This window comes from Pan paniscus, chromosome 11 (assembly GCF_029289425.2).
Source record: "Pan paniscus chromosome 11, NHGRI_mPanPan1-v2.0_pri, whole genome shotgun sequence".
In the NCBI taxonomy this organism is placed as follows: domain Eukaryota; kingdom Metazoa; phylum Chordata; class Mammalia; order Primates; family Hominidae; genus Pan; species Pan paniscus.
In genome coordinates, this window is record NC_073260.2 from 119522727 (window position 1) to 119538907 (window position 16181).

The 16181-nt window shown below is 38.0% G+C and overlaps 1 protein-coding gene across 8 annotated transcripts in view; it reads right to left on the reverse strand.

Moving 5' to 3' along the window:
• The window catches only part of JAK2 (Janus kinase 2), a 169888-nt gene that overhangs the window by 102724 nt on the left and 50983 nt on the right, over positions 1–16181 (reverse strand). For 6 of the 8 annotated variants that reach the window (XM_055092183.2, XM_003823367.5, XM_024930144.4 and 3 more), the window contains 2 exons: positions 9821–10071; positions 2162–2285 (listed from right to left, as the gene is read on the reverse strand). In XM_055092183.2, the coding sequence (XP_054948158.1) occupies positions 2162–2285; positions 9821–10046 (350 nt within the window). In that variant the 5' untranslated portion in view covers positions 10047–10071. Of the gene's footprint in view, positions 1–2161; positions 2286–9820; positions 10072–10736; positions 10795–16181 lie in introns of all 8 variants that reach the window. The other 2 variants (XM_063594498.1, XM_063594497.1) reach the window with 1 other exon arrangement.

Below are 16181 nucleotides of genomic sequence, written 5' to 3' on the forward strand. Positions count from 1 at the left end.
CGCAGTATTAGAGTGGGAGTGACCCGATTTTCCAGGTGCCGTCTGTCACCCCTGTCTTTGACTAGGAAAGGGAATTCCCTGACCCTTTGCGCTTCCCGGGTGTGGCGATGCCTCGCCCTGCTTCGGCTCATGCTCAGTGTGCTGCACCCACTGTCCTGCACTCACTTTCCTACACTCCCCAGTGAGACGAACCCAGTACACCTCAGTTGGATATGCAGAAATCACCCGTCTTCTGCGTCGCCCACGCTGGGAGCTGTAGACTGGACCTGTTCCTATTCAGTCATCTTGGCTCCACCCCCCTGCCTTTTCATTTTAAGAGAAAACCTTCAGACATTTGAAAATTTTTATAGTCGAAAATTGCAGTCATTCCCATATGATTTTTTCTATTGTTTTGCAACTTAAATGGTATTTTCCCAAGGACTTGAATTCAGTTCCAATTCAGACTTTTATAGTTTGATTTTCTTTATATTTCTATTTACATATCAATCTGATCTTTAATCAATCTATAATTTATCTGATACACATTATAAAGTAAGAAGCTAAAATTTTATTCAAACAGCTAATCAACTATTCTACCACCATTTGTTGACTAATCTCTCCCTTCCACGTTAATATGAAAAGATTTCTTCATATTATTATGTTTCTATATGTATGAAGGAGTACTTTCAAGATATACTGGCCCCATCATTCTCATTATTTAGTTTATGATTCTGAATTTAATTATGTGGCTTTAATAATAGATACCATTTTGTAGTTTCATATAATGTGAAAATATCTCCTGGGACAAAATATTTTATATTTGCCAGGTAAGTCTTCTTTCTCATGGCTATCTTATTTAATAATTCTTGATTTACATAGTAATGTGTCAAATTCCCTAAAATGCCTTTGTTAGGATTTTGATTGGCTTAGAGCTAAGGATATAGCGTAAGAGAAATTGATCTTTGTAATATTCCATCTCCCCATTCCAATATTATGTCCTAATTCTTCATATTCTTCAAATAACTTTCTAATTTTCCTATACTGTCTTCTGTTTTTTCTTATTAAGACCATTCCTGGTTAGTTAAGGGTTTTTGTAGCTATACTGCATAGGATCTTCTTTATCTATTATATAACTGGTTGCTGGCATATAAGAATGGCGTTGATTTTTGTACATCTATTATTTCTTTGAACATTTATTTTTTTCCCCAATTGTCTTTTCAATAATTATATCAAAAATATGTTTTTGAACTCAGTGCAAATTATACATTAGACATCAGTAAATGCAAACACATCCAACTGCGTATTTTTATATAGAATAGGGGAAGGGAAAGAAGCAAAACAATACTAAAATTTATTGAGAGAGCACCAGGTGATAGGCACAATAATAAATATTATATATACATTATCTCTTTAATGAAGTACACATGAGGTGATTAAGAGGCAAGCTTATGAAGCAAACCAGGCTTGGATTTGAACCTGACTCCCAATCCCTAACTGTGTGACCATGAATAAATTTGAGTAATATTACTTCTCAGTGCTCCAAATTCTTTATCTTTAATGTGGAAATCTTAACACCTCATGAAGTTATGATGAATTATATATATATGTATATAAATGCTTAGAAAAATCACAGGTATTTGTGAGACACAAATCAAACATATCTTTGTTTCATCCTTTTGAGCAAAAAAATACTTCTAGATTTCTCTAAACAGGCATTACACATTACCATAAATTATATAAATTAACTTACAATTTGAGGCTGCAAATACACACTGGGAAAAGTCTCTTTTCTTCACGTCAACTTTTTAAAAAGTTCTTTATAAAGATAAGATGTGAAATTGCATTCTATTGCACAAAACACTGCACAAACCAGCAATATCCCAAACATTTAGGATTTTGTTAAAGGCCACTGTGATTTTGTTTACTTATTTAATTATAATCATAAGGAGTTAAGTGGCATCCCACCAAAACAGCTTTATTCTCAGAGTATTCTACTTACACAACATGTATAAACAGTTTCTCTGATGGAGAAACAGAATAGAATTTTAAATGAAATCTTAAATGAGTGCTAACTAATTGGTTCAGGTATCTGGTATTAAGTACCTTGCAATTAAAAAATATTTGATAATTTCTCCCATTTTGCCTTTTAGCATTAAGTGAGTTACTTTACTGAAGAAAGTACCTTATTCTGTAGAGTACATTATGCCTGGTTGACTCATCTATATGGAAGACATGGTTGGGTGGATACCAGATCCTTTCTGTTTCACTCATTAAAGCAAACATATTATGATACACAGGTGTGATACCTAGAAAAGAAGCAGAGAAAGGAATTATTAAAGGTACACAACAGAATATTTTTACATAGCACCTATAATTTGAAATGAAGCTAAAGTAACAACTCTTAAAATCGGAACAAAATGTAGTAGCAGTCGAAATCTTTTGATATACCACCCCCTACAACTGAATTATTAATCACAATTTTTTTTATACAAACATACTTCATTTTAGTGCACTCTGCGTTATTGTACTTTGCAGATATTGTGGGGTTTTTTTTCTTTACAAAATAAGGATTTAGAGCAACTGTGAATCTAGTAAGTCTGTCAGCACCATTTTTCCAACAGCACGTGCTCACTTTGTGTCTCTATGTCACATTTTGGTAATTCTTGCAATATTTCAAACTTTTTTATTATTATATCAGTTATGATGATCTGTGATCAGTGATCTTTGACATTACAATTGTAATCATTTGGGGCCGCTATGAACCACACCCATATAAGATGACAAACATAAGCAATAAATGCTGTGTGTGTTCTGACCACTCCAGCAACAGCCATTCCTGTCTCTCTCCCTCTTTTTAGGCCTCTCTATTCCCTGAGACACAACAATATGGAAATTAGGCCAATTAATAATCCTACAATGGCCTCTAGGCATTCAAGGGAAAGGAAGATTTTCATATATTAAAGAGTTTCATATCTCTCACTTTAAATCAAAAGCTAGAAATAATTAAACTAAGTGAGGAAGGTATTGTCAAAAGCCAAGAGAGGCTAAAAGCCAGGCCTCCTGCACCAGTCAATCAAGTTCTGAATGCAAAGAAAAAGTTTTTGAATGAAATTTAAAATGCTACTGCAGTAAATACATAAATGATAAGAGAGCAAAACAGCCTTATTGATGATGTGACAAAAGTTTGAGTGGTCTAGATAGAAGATCAAACCAGCCACAATATTCCGTCAAGCCAAACCCTAAACCAGAGCAAGGCCCTAATTGTCTTCAAATCTATGAAGGCTGAGAGAGGTGAGGAAGCTGCAGAAGAAAAGCAAGAAGCTAGTAGAGGCTGGTTCATGAGGTTTAAGAAAAGAAACCATGTCCCTAACATAAAAGTACAAGGTGAAGCAGCAAGTGTTGATGGAGAGGATGCAGCAAGTTATCCAAAGATCTAACAAAGATCACTTATAAACAATAGATTTTCATTGTAGACAAAACAGCCTTCTATTGGAAGAAGATACCATCTAGGAGTAGTTTCATAGCTAGAAAGAAGTCAGTGCTTGCCTTCAAAGTTTCAAAGAACTGAATGACTCTCTTCTGAGGAGCTAATGCAGCAAGTGACTTTTAGTTGAAGCCAATGCTTATTGACCATTCTGAAAATCTATGGCCATTAAGAACTATGCTCAATTACCCTGCCTGTGCTCTATAAATGGGACAGCAAAGCCTAGAAGATAGCACATCTGTATAAAGCATGGTTTACTGAATATTTTAAGCCACCGTTGAGACCTAAAGCTCAGAAAAAAAGATTCCTGTCAAACTATTATTACTCATTGACAATGCACCTGGTCACCCAAGAGCTCTGATGAAGATGTACATTGAATTTCATGTTGTTTTCATGCCTGCTAACACAACATCCATTCTGCAGACCCTGGATAAGGAGCAATTTGACTTTCAAATCTTATTATTTGGGAAACACATTTAGTAAGGTTATGGCTGTCACAGTGTTTCCTCTCACAGATCTAAGCAAAGTAAATAAAAAAACTTATGGAAAGAGTTCACCATTCTAGATGTCATGAAAAACATTTGTAGTTCATGAGAGGAGGTCAAAATGTCAACATTAACAGGAGTTTGGAAGAAGCTGATTCTGGCTGTCATGGATATCTTTGAGGGATTTAATCTTCAGTGGAGGAAGTCACTGCAGATGTGGTAGAAGTAGCAAGAGAACTAAAATTAGAAGTGGAGCTTGAAGACGTGACTGAATTGCTGTAATCTCACGATAAAACTTGGACATATAAGGAATTGCTTTTTATGGATGAGCAAAGAAAGTGGTTTCTTGAGATGGAATCTATTCCTGGTGAAGATGCTGTGAATATTGTTGAAATGACAACAAAGGATTTATAATATTACATCAACTTAATCAAAGCAGTGGCAGGGTTTGAGTGAATCAACTTCCTATTTTCAAAGAAGTTCTACTGCGGGTAAAGTGCTATCAAATAGCATTGCATACTACAGAGACATCTTTCACGAAAGGAAGAGTCCATTGATGCAGCAACCTTCATTGTCTTATTTTAAGATATTGCCATAGCCACCCAACCTTCAGCAGTCACCACCCTGGTCAGTCAGTAGCCATCAACATCAAGGCAAGACTCTCCACTAACAAAAAGATTATGACTCACTGAAGGCTCAGATGATTGTGAGTGCTTTTTGACAATAAAGTATTTTTAAATTAAGGTATGTACTTTTTTGGACATAATATTATTGCATACTTAACAGACTACAGAATAATTTAAACATAACTTTTATATGCACTGGGAAACCTAAAACTTCATGTGATTTGCTTTATTGCAATATTTGCTTCACTGCGATAGTCTGGAACCAAACCCACAATATCTCCGAGGTATGTCAGTATTTTAAAATATAACTGCTGAGACTCTTTCAAGCAGATATTTTTAAAACATTTCATCTGGTTTCTTCAGTTGTTCCCTGAACTGGAGGTATAATAAAAATCCATGCTTGCATGTGGTTGCAGAGAAGGAGTTGTTTTAATTAATAGGTATCAAATCACAAAAATATTTAGAAGTCATGAATACTCTTAAAAGAACAATGTGTCAAGTTTTACACAATACATTAATAATTATGTCCTTTGGGCTATTTTAATTTACAATGAAAAATTTTAAATATCAACTTAAAATGTGAGTGCATATGTAATTTCTTAAAAGATATTTTAGAAGGTACATCAACAAATGGTTGAAAGCCACTGAACTAAAAAACCAAGAGAATACCTAAACCACACAAGTAAATAATACAAGCTATTTTCAAGGATATAAAGAACATTCACACATACGCATACACGTACACACACAAGCACAAACACAACAATCACGTGAACTCAAAACAAGTCTTTAGAAGTTCCACAGAATAACCATTCATACCATGTTCTCTAACCACACTTCAATTAAATCAGAAATGAATATGTAAAATTTTTTTAATCCTATATATTTAAAACATAAGGCTCACAGAACACAAAAGTATTTTATTCTAGTTACGTTTTCACTATTTTCCACCGTAGATAGAAACGGCACAAATGACAAACTGACAACAAAAACTTAAATTCTTAATTTAAATTATTAACACGACCGTCTACTTACAGATGTGTAATAATTTCGGTAAGTTATTTATAATAACATTATTTAGCAGCAACCTTTAAACAGTATACTTGCATTCATTCTTTTATTTACAAATAACTTCCAAATAACTCAGAAGTCAAAGGAAAATACATTGGGAGGCATTTATAATGAATAATGATTACCAATATCATGTATTAAAAATTGTGGAATACAACTAAGGTGAAACTCAAGAGGAAAAATTGTAGCTTTATCTGCTTATATTAGAAAATAAGAGCAAATGATCTAAGTATCTAACTCAATATAGTAGAAGACAATAGAGTAATCCCAAAGAAAGGTTAGAGATGGACATGATAAAAATCCAATAGGGAGAAGTAACAAAATAAAAGATGATTCTTTGCAAAATAGATCTTTGTCAAGGATAATAAGAAAAAAAGAGGCACAGATAAACACTAAGAACTTTTAAAAAGCATAATTATAAGTTATGAAGACAAAGAGTGCTAGAACAACATTATGCCAATAAACTTGAAAATATAGACAGATGGACAATTTTTGTAAAAATGTAACTTTAAAAAGATTCGTTAATTTAAAACTTCAACAGAACTATAACCATTAAAGAAATAGATTCTGGCTGGGCGCAGTGGCTCACACACTTTGAGAGGCCGAGGCAGGTGGATCACCTGAAGTCAGGAGTTTGAGACCAGCTTGGCCAACATGGCAAACCCCGTCTCTACCAAAAATACAAAAATTAGCTGGGTGTGGTGGTGGGTGCCTGTAGTCCAGCTAGTCAGGAGGCTGAGGGAAATGAATCACTTGAACTTGGAAGGCAGAGGTTGCAGTGTGCCATAATCATGCCGCTGCACTCCAGCCTGGGCAACAGAGCAAGACTCAGTCTCAAAAAAAAAAAAAGGAAACAGACTCTATCCACTTAAACAAAAGAAGAAGAAAAGAAAGAAGGAGCAGGCAAGAGACCGAAGAAGGGAAGGAAGAAGAATAACAAAATAACAATGAAGAAAGAAAAAACCACCATCAGGCCCAGACAAGATTTATATTTGAGTTCAACCAAACATGAAAGACAATTCCATCTTAAGTATACTATCACAGAGAATAGACCAAGAGCGAACACAGAAATTGACACATTTTGTGAATTTAGTTTGACTACGATACCAAGGGTAATCTCACCAATATAGATTGAAAAATCTTAAACTTTACTTCCATGATTATAAAAGTAAAAGAGTAACATCAGTGAAAATGGTGGAGTAGGTAGTTCCAAGGACCTATCCTTCTCCCAGAAACAGGAAAAAAAAATGAGTAAAATCTGTCAGAATGAACTTCATATAAACTAAAGAAAATAGGCAAAGATATGCAGCAATCAGATAAATGCTGAATCAAGAAAACAGCCACTTAAAAATGGCAGGAAAGTTGTGCAGCATTTTTACTTTCCCTTAACCACCCACTACGCCCATGTCCTGCCCACCAGCCCCGGCTCCACTCCCCCTAGTTAAGCAAAGTCTTGAAGATGGCAATTGGTGTTCCCAGTGTGAAACTCTGGTCCCTGGCTCTGGAGTGAACAGAGCCAACCTTAATCTCAAAAAACTGTTTTTCTCTCTTTTGCCCTGACTGGGGACTGACTGAAGAAATGATGCAAAGAGCACACCTATGTTCCACTTAATTCAGGACTTTCTCAGGGCAGAAAAGCAGCTACACAGAAGACATTCATTGAAAACATTGCAAATGAACAAGCTGTTGCTATCTGGGGCAGAGGTCTAAAGTTGAGGCAAACAATAAACACACTGAAAACCAAAAGAGAGATGACAGAGGAGAGTTTATTTGGGAAATGACAGCACTGAAAAGCATTTCTATGTATTGGAGAGTAGAAAAGCCATATGCATGCCCAAGGAACAGAACTTAGAAGAAAAGACCCTAAGCTTTCACCTCAAGCTGTTCTTTAGAGTCAGCACAAGCAGGAAGGGAAGGCTAAGGCAGAGTTGTAAATGGACTGGGTAAACACTGAATGAGAGCCCCAACACAGAGCCAATCTGCAAAGACTGAAAGAGTTTTTTGTTCTTTTCTATTATTTTCTTTTGGCCCTAGGAATTCAATAAAATCTGTCAGAAAAAATCTTACAAGCTAAAGCAAAATCTTACATGCTAAAAATGAATCTTACAAGCCAAAAAAAAATTTTTTTTTGAGATGGAGTCTCGCTCTGTCGCCCAGGCTGGAGTGCAGTGGTGCAATCTCGGCTCACTGCAAGCTCCGCCTCCTGGGTTCATGCCATTCTCCCGCCTCAGCCTCCCAAGTAGCTGGGACTACAGGTGCCCACCACCACGCCTGGCTAATTTTTTGTATTTTTAGCAGAGATGAGGTTTCACCATATTAGCCAGGATGGTCTCGATCTCCTGATCTTGTGATCTGCCTGCCTCAGCCTCCCAAAGTGCTGGGATTACAGGTATAAGCCACCGCGCCCGGCCCAAGCTAAAAATCTTACAAGCTAAAATCTTACTAGCTAAAAAATATCTTACAAGCTAAAAAATCTTAAAAGCTAAAAAAATCTTACAAGCTAAAATCTTACTATAAGCTAAAGGATCAGAGATTTCAGAGACTACACACAACAAAAAATACAGACTTTACAATATAGTCAAGATCACTGACCAGAGGTCTCTCATATCCACTTCCCCACTAAAAACTAAAACCATGAGTATATAATCACACTTTGAGTAGATTATCCAAGAGGAACACTGGTATTCAACAGAAAAGCAAGGAAGGAGATGGAACAAGACAGCCTGCCCAGCCGGGATTGGCAAGAAGCTAGGAGAGACTCCACATAGGGAAAGGTTAAGTGAGAGATGCCCAATGGTCCACATTCCTACTGTGAACCCCTGGAATTTCAGTCACAGGAGAGACCCTAGCCCCTTGCAGGACAAAAAATTAACATAGAGGGCTGCCCAGAGACAGCACAAAAGCATTTCCTATTCCAGTGAGGAAGTTCACACTGGGTCCCACGCTCCCCCTGAGTCCTAAGCAGCTACAGCAAGGTGATATTTTGAAGCCCAGCTCACAAAAGAATGCGTACTCCCCTGGGGCCCAGTGGCATCGTAAAAAAGAATGTAATCATGTCATTCACAGCAACATGGATGGAACTGAAGGTCATTATGTCGAGTGAAATAAGCCAGGAACTGAAAGACAAATATCACAAGTTCTCATTCATATGTGGGAGCTAAAAAGTTGATCACATGAAGGTAGAGTGGATTGGTAGCAGAGACTGGCAAGGTTATATGGGTGGGAAGAGGGAAATGAAGAGATGTTGGTTAATGGGCACAAAAATACAGACAGAAGGAACAAGTTCAAATGTTTGATAGAAGAGTAGGGTGACTATCGTTAACAACAATGTATTGTATTTTTCAAAATAGCTAGAAGGAACTTGAAATGTACCTAGCTTCCTCCAACTTACAGTTAATGGTTATTCTGACCTATACTGATGTTAAATAAGAGAATAAATTGATGTAATTGTACATTCTTATAAATACTATATTAGACATTTAATTTACCTCTACAAATAAAATCATACGACTATTCTTCAAAATAGTGTCAACTAGTCTTTCTATTAAAAGAACATTTAAAAATGAGATACCATGATAATAGGCTCTATAGTAACCTCAGTGGTCTAGTAAAATGTGTTAGCTCTATAGAAAGAGTTCTCTGGTTCATAGTTTTGGTCTATAGATAATATAATCAGGTCTCAAGAGTAAAAATGATTTCAAGATACACCAAAGACATAAGAAATATATATGAGGAAAGATTGGCAGAGGTCTTCAGAAGCTAACTAGAAGAAAATGATGGTTTGTCAGCCATTTAATCAAGATTTTAAATCAAATACATATTTCAAAACATTAATTTTTTGCTTTCATGTTGCTCTCAGGATCTAGCTTTAATATTACCTTATGTCATGAGATAGCCCATGACAGGATTTTTTAACCACCTTATATGTAATTATAAAGAATAGTCAGCAAACATTTATGGGCATCAATTTGTTTTGATACCTAGCCCAAGGCAGATTCACCATAAATTGTACTCCAGTAACACTTTCATTTTCTATGCATGTGAAAACACACATGCCAGCCATACAAGCATTAAAAAAATAAAAATATATATTATGCATGTACCTAGTATTAGCATAGCATAATTAAAACAATAATCCATGCATAAAAAGGAAAATGCTGTTTTTTAATACTTACCACAAGCTTTAGAAGCAGCAATACAGATTTCTTCTGCAACATACTCCCCGGATGGAAAGGTCAGATAATCTGCCTCAGATTTCCCAAGGGAATGGTAAAGATACACCTGAAGAACTGGATCTATTTGCTTCATAGAATTGGCATTTCCAGAAATATCACCATTCTGATATATAGAAGAGGCGGATGTTCCCTCCATTTCTGTCATCGTAAGGCAGGCCATTCCCATGCAGAGTCTTTTTCAGAACATTTGCCTGTAAGAGAAAACAATAAAGTTACAAATGGGCTGGGCGCAGTGTCTCACACCTGTAATCCTAGCACTTTGCGGGGCCGAGGCGGGCAGATAGCTTGAGCCCAGAAGTTGGAGACAAGCCACAGCAACATGGTGAAACCTCATCTCTACAAAAAACATACAAAAGAAAAAAATTAGCTGGGCGTGGCAGCACGCACTTGTAGTCCTAGCTACTCTGGGAGTGGAGCGGAAGAACTGCTTGAACCTGGGAAGATGAGGCTGCAGCAAACCTCCACACTCCACCGCACTCCAGTCTGGGTGACCCAGCAAGACCCTGTCTCAAAAATGAATAAATAAATAAATAAAGTTACAAATGGAAATAATATTGATAAGGCACCCTTCATACACAGAGAAGGACTGCTCCTTGACAGCAATGGCTGTCAAATCCATTAACTGGATAAATATCGTGTACTACTACATACAAAGCACAATGCAAGAAATCATACATTTTAAACTTCCTGTGGACAAAGATTATAAAATTCCAGTTAACAACCTAATTGAGGACGATGATATAAATTCCTAACATGAACAAACAAGCATTAAACTCAGTTACAGACAACAGAAGAAGAGATCTCAAATTGGGGGAAGAGGGGTCCAGAAGGTTGACTAGAGTTATCTGGTACTCACCTCCTCCACAAAGAAGAACCAAAATAGCGAGTAGATAATCACACTTCGAATAGGTCATCTAAGAGAGAACACGGAAATTCAACAGAGAAGTGATAGAAAACACCTAAAGCAAGGAAGGAGAGGGAAGTGGGGCAGCCTGCTCAGCCAGGATCAGCCAGAAGCCTAGAGAGACTGCACAATGTGGGGAAAGAGTAAGTGAGAGACTCCCAGTGGCCCACATTTTCACTGCAAACTCCTGCAATCCCAGACACAAGAGAGCCCGTCAACTTTCATGGGCCCTGGGAGTAACATAGGGAGCTGCCTGGAGACTGCACGATGACATTGCTTTAGAGAGGGAGCTTATGCTGGTCCAACACACCCCTGAGTCCTAAGCAGCTACAGCACGGTGCCATTTTTAAAGCCCAACCCACACCAGAATGCGTCCTACCCTGGAGCCCAACAGCCCCTGCATATCCACACCCCTAGAGCCCGACATCCTCCACCGACAGTCACCTCCATTGCTGGCTGCTGCCTCTGGGACCAAAGCACAAGCCATTGGCAATAACCCCACTGCTCCCAGCAGAAGGGCTGCCATATATTGGTATGTGCCCTGAGGACAAGCTCTACCACCTACAGCTGCCACCATTGCAGGCTGCTGCCGCTAGGTGTCAAAATGCAAATTTGCATGCACCCTGAGTACAGCTTCATCACATCTACAGCTTCCACCTGCAGCTGCAGTGCACACTCCTCAGCCAACTCCCTACAACTGCTCCCACTGACAGCAACCGCACCCTCCCCAGCATCAGGGCACAGCACAGCCACTGCTGCCCCCACCTGAACATTCCACCAGGAAATTGGAAATCATCCTGCTCCTGCCCACCACAAACAGCACCAGCTAACACCACTGGAGGACCTGAGGATACTCTCACCCTGCCCAGCTCAGCACCCCACTCCCACGTACCCAAGCATGTTATCTGGGGGCCTTGGGATCGCACCAGTTTGTCCACGTACAGTTTCAACTGAGCATTCCACCTGGGGGTCTGAGGATGTGGCCCACCCAACCTGCCACTACCACCACAGCTGGTTCCCACTCACACTTGCCACCTGCAGGTTTTAGGACTTGCCTACCCAGCCTATCGCCATCACCGCCGACATAAGCACAGACAATTCGAGAGCCAGAAGTTCTCCTACCACTGCTACTGACATAACCCATGCCATGCTCACTGCCCAGGGGCCTGTGGACCCACTCAGCTGCCCAGCCCATCACTGCCACTCCTGGTACCCAAACAAGTCACCTGGAGACCCAAAAATTGGACTGCCTGGACCCACTAACACCATTACTAATGTAAGCCACCCTGGGGCTAATGTACAGGCATGGTTGTCCAACTGCTGCCACAACTGAGGACTGAGGATCAGTCCAGCTGGTGTCACCATCCCCAGCAAAAGTTCACCACAGCCTCCACAACCACACACTATGCCACTGAGGAAATCACAGACACCACTCATGCTGTTTACAAAGGAAAAAAAATCTTACAGAGACTACACTACTGCATGCACCCAGATTCAAACCCAAAGTGCCCTGGCCAACAAACACCCCAGTCAAATCTTCAGGAAAAAGTCCTACCCTATGAAAGCAAATTCAAAAAAAAATGGAAGTGATGATTACACCAGACATGTAGATATCAAAGAAGTAAGGTCACAAGAAACACGGGAACATAGGGAAATATGACATCTCCAAAGGATCAAAATAATTTTCCACCAAAAGATTCCAATGCAAAAGAAATTCATGAAATGCCAGAAAAAGAATTAAAAATAATGATATTACAGAAGCTCAGGGAGATACAAACGCATACAGATAAACAATACAAAGAAACCAGAAAAACAACTCAGGATATCAATGAGAAATGTATCAAAGAGAGAGAGATCATTTAAAAAGAAAACAAGAAACCCTGAAACTGAAGAATTCATTTAATGAAATAAAAAATACATTCTAGAGCATCTAAGAAGAAAGAATTTCTGAACTTGAAGACAGGTCTTCTGAAATAACCCCATTAGACAAAAATAAAGAAAAAAGAATGAACAAAGCCTGCATGACATATGGGATACCATAAAGCAACCTAATATTAGAATTTTCAGTATTCTAGAAGACAATGAAAATACAAAAGGAATAGAAAACCTGGTTAATGAAATAATAGCTGAAAACTACCCAAGTATATCAAGAGATTTAGACATCCAGATACAGAAGCTCAGAGATCCCCAAAAAGACAAAATTCCAACAGGTTCTCCATAACACATTAGAGTCAAACTGTCAACAGTTTGTCAAAGACAGAGAGAACTGTTGTCAGAGACAAAAGCTTGTCAAAGACAAAGAGAGAATTCTAAAAACAGCAAGAAAAAAGAGTCTAGTCACTTCTAAGGGAAGCTCCATCAGACTAACAGCAGATTTCTCAGCAGAATCATTACAGGCCAGGAAGAGAATGGAACGATATATGAAAAGTGCTGAAAGAAAAAAACCTGCAAGTCAAGGATACTATACCCAGCAAAATTATCCTTCATTAAGCAAAGGAAAAATAGTTTTTCTGAGGCAAGCAAAAGCTGAGGAATTCAACACTACTAGACCAGACCTACAAGAAATGCTTGAGGGAGTTCTGCATATGGAAGTCAAAGAACAATGTCAGGCCAGGCATAGTGGCTCAGGCCTGTAATCCTAGCACTTTGGGAGGCTGAGGCAGGCAGACTGCTTGAGCCCAGGAGTTCAAGAGCAGCCTGGACAACATGGCAAAACCCCATCTCTACGAAAAATACAAAATAATTAGCCAGGCATGGTGGCAGGTTTCTGTAGTCCCAGCTACCTGAGAGGCTGAGGCAGAAGGATCACCTGAGACCATGGAGGTCGAGGCTGCAGTGAGCCATGATCGCACCACTGCACTCCAGCCTGGAGGACAGAACAAGAGCAAAACCCTGTCTCAAAAAAGAAACAAACAAACAAACAAAAAGGACAATTACTACCATTATGAAAAACAGATGACGAAAGTATCAAACCCACTAGTAAAGCAAACACACACAGACAAGAAAGGATTCAAATGTTATCACTATAGAAAACCAACAAACCACAATGCTAAACAATATGAGAGAAAGAAAAGAACAAAGGACCTACAGAACAACCAGAAATCAATTAATAAAATGACAGGAATAAGCCTTCACATATCAAGAATAAACTTGAATGTAAATAGATTAAACGTTCCACTTAAAAGATAGAGAATGGCTAAATGGATTAAAAAACATGACCCAACTATATGCCACTTACAAAACCTCATCTCACCTTTAAAGATGCACATAGACTGAAAGTAAAGGGATAGAAAAAGATATTCCATGCAAAGGTATATCAGATACAATAGACTTTAACTCACAAACAGTAAAGAGACAAGGTAATTCTAGAATGATAAAGGGATTAATTCATCAAGAGGATATAACAATTCTAGAACTTCTAATGTATCAAAACAACAACAACAAAACCTGGCAATTACTGTAACAGATATAAAACTGCAAGATTTTTGAAGTTCATCTGCAACCGGATATGCAACTTTAAAGAATTAATTTATTCAAAAATACATAATTCCTTGAAATCTATTACATCATATCTTATTATAGTCAATATTAAATGCAGCAAAAGCAGTTATAAGAGGGAAGTTTATAGCAATAAATACCTACATCAAAAAGGAAGAAAGATGTCAAACAACATTACATTACACCTCAAGGAAGTAGAAAAAGAAGAACAAAGCCCAAAGCTAACAGAAGGAAGGAAAAAATGAAGTTCACAGCAAAAATAAATGAGATAGAAACTATAAAAATGATGGAAAAGATTAACAAATCTAAGAGTTGGTTTTCTGAAAAGATAGAAAGTCAATTTAAACGAAGTTCTTAGCATTAAGAAGTAAATTTGCTAAAATTTTATCAGTTTGTGCTCACCACTGACTTTGGATTGTTTTGTGCTCATCATTGTTTTGGGTCTTCCTTCAGGACTCACTTTTTCCTGCTGAAATGTATCTTTTAGTAGACCTTTCAGTGAGGCTCTGTGGGTTTTTAAGTTGTAGTCTTTGAAAAAAATATGTTGCCCTCACTCTCAAAATCCTATTTATAATTTTCTTCCCCCAGAACTTTAAAGATACTACTGCATTGTTTTGTGGTATCTATTAACATAAATATGAAGTCTGCTATCACTCCTACATGTCATGGCTTTCCCTCAAGTAGTTTGAAACTTGTTTGCATTAGCAGCAATGTTCTGCAATATTTTTGGAAAGGTTTTGATGTAGATTCTTCTTTATCTTGATCAAAAATGACTATATACTTTTAATCTAAAGATTCATGTCTTTTTTCTATTCTAGGAAATTCTCAGCTACTATGCCGTCAAATGCTACTTCTTTGTTATTCCCTCTAAATTATTTTAGCAGAACTGTTCACTGACCATGGAGGCCTCTCAAGCTCACTTCCATATCCCTCCATTTCTTTCTCATGGTGAAAAAAAGTTAGGATAATGGTTAGCTTGGCAGGGTTGGGACAGTGGGAGGGCATGGAGAATAACTGGCAGGAGGTACAGGGAGACCTCTGGAGTGCCTCCTGCCAGTAATTCAGGTGATACTCTATTTCTTGATCTAAGTAGTGGTTAACAAAGGTGTGTTCACTTTATGAAAATTTGTTAAGCTGTGCATTTATGAGTAGCATACTTTCCTGTTTGTGTGTTACACTTCAATTAGAGGTTTACTTACATTTTTAAATTTTATCAGGAAAAAATTCATTTTTCAATTTTTAATTTTGTTGACTATTTTTCTTAGCACTACGTTTCTTCATGTATTTTGCAATTTGGTTTGCAGGCTCATTGCACCATTCCTCACCTCACCTTGCCCTCAACACACACACATACACAGTCTGTGGTCTCCTCATCTAACAATCTGTGGCTGCCACAACTTAGCCTACCTGGGCTATCCATATATAGAACCAGGTCTTATAACAGCAGGTTAAAATTCCTGCCTTGAGGAGGTATCTGATACGATGCAGATCCAGTCAGTCACAAGGCAGGAGATACTTCACTTCATCCTGAAGTTCCTAAATCACGTCATCTCATCTTCCTAAGCTTGCAACTTATCCAACACTATAGCAGTAGGCAGCGTTTGGCGGGAGGTTCCCCTTCCAATAGTCTATTTGGAGGGAAGCGACGGCTGGCAGTAAAAGTAACATCCTGGACCTGCCTCTAGTCATCCATGTTGTACCACAAGAGCAAAACTGTCTCCAATGCCTACTTCCGTACAGGAAACCCAGCAAGCATAGCATAGGCTTTAACCACACTCAGTATTTTGCACTTATAATCTATATATATGTACAGCTTGATCTATTTTTATTCAGGATATTTTTTCTCTTTTTATATTTTAATATGACACAATCATGTGTTTAGAACAGAAAGGATGGTAA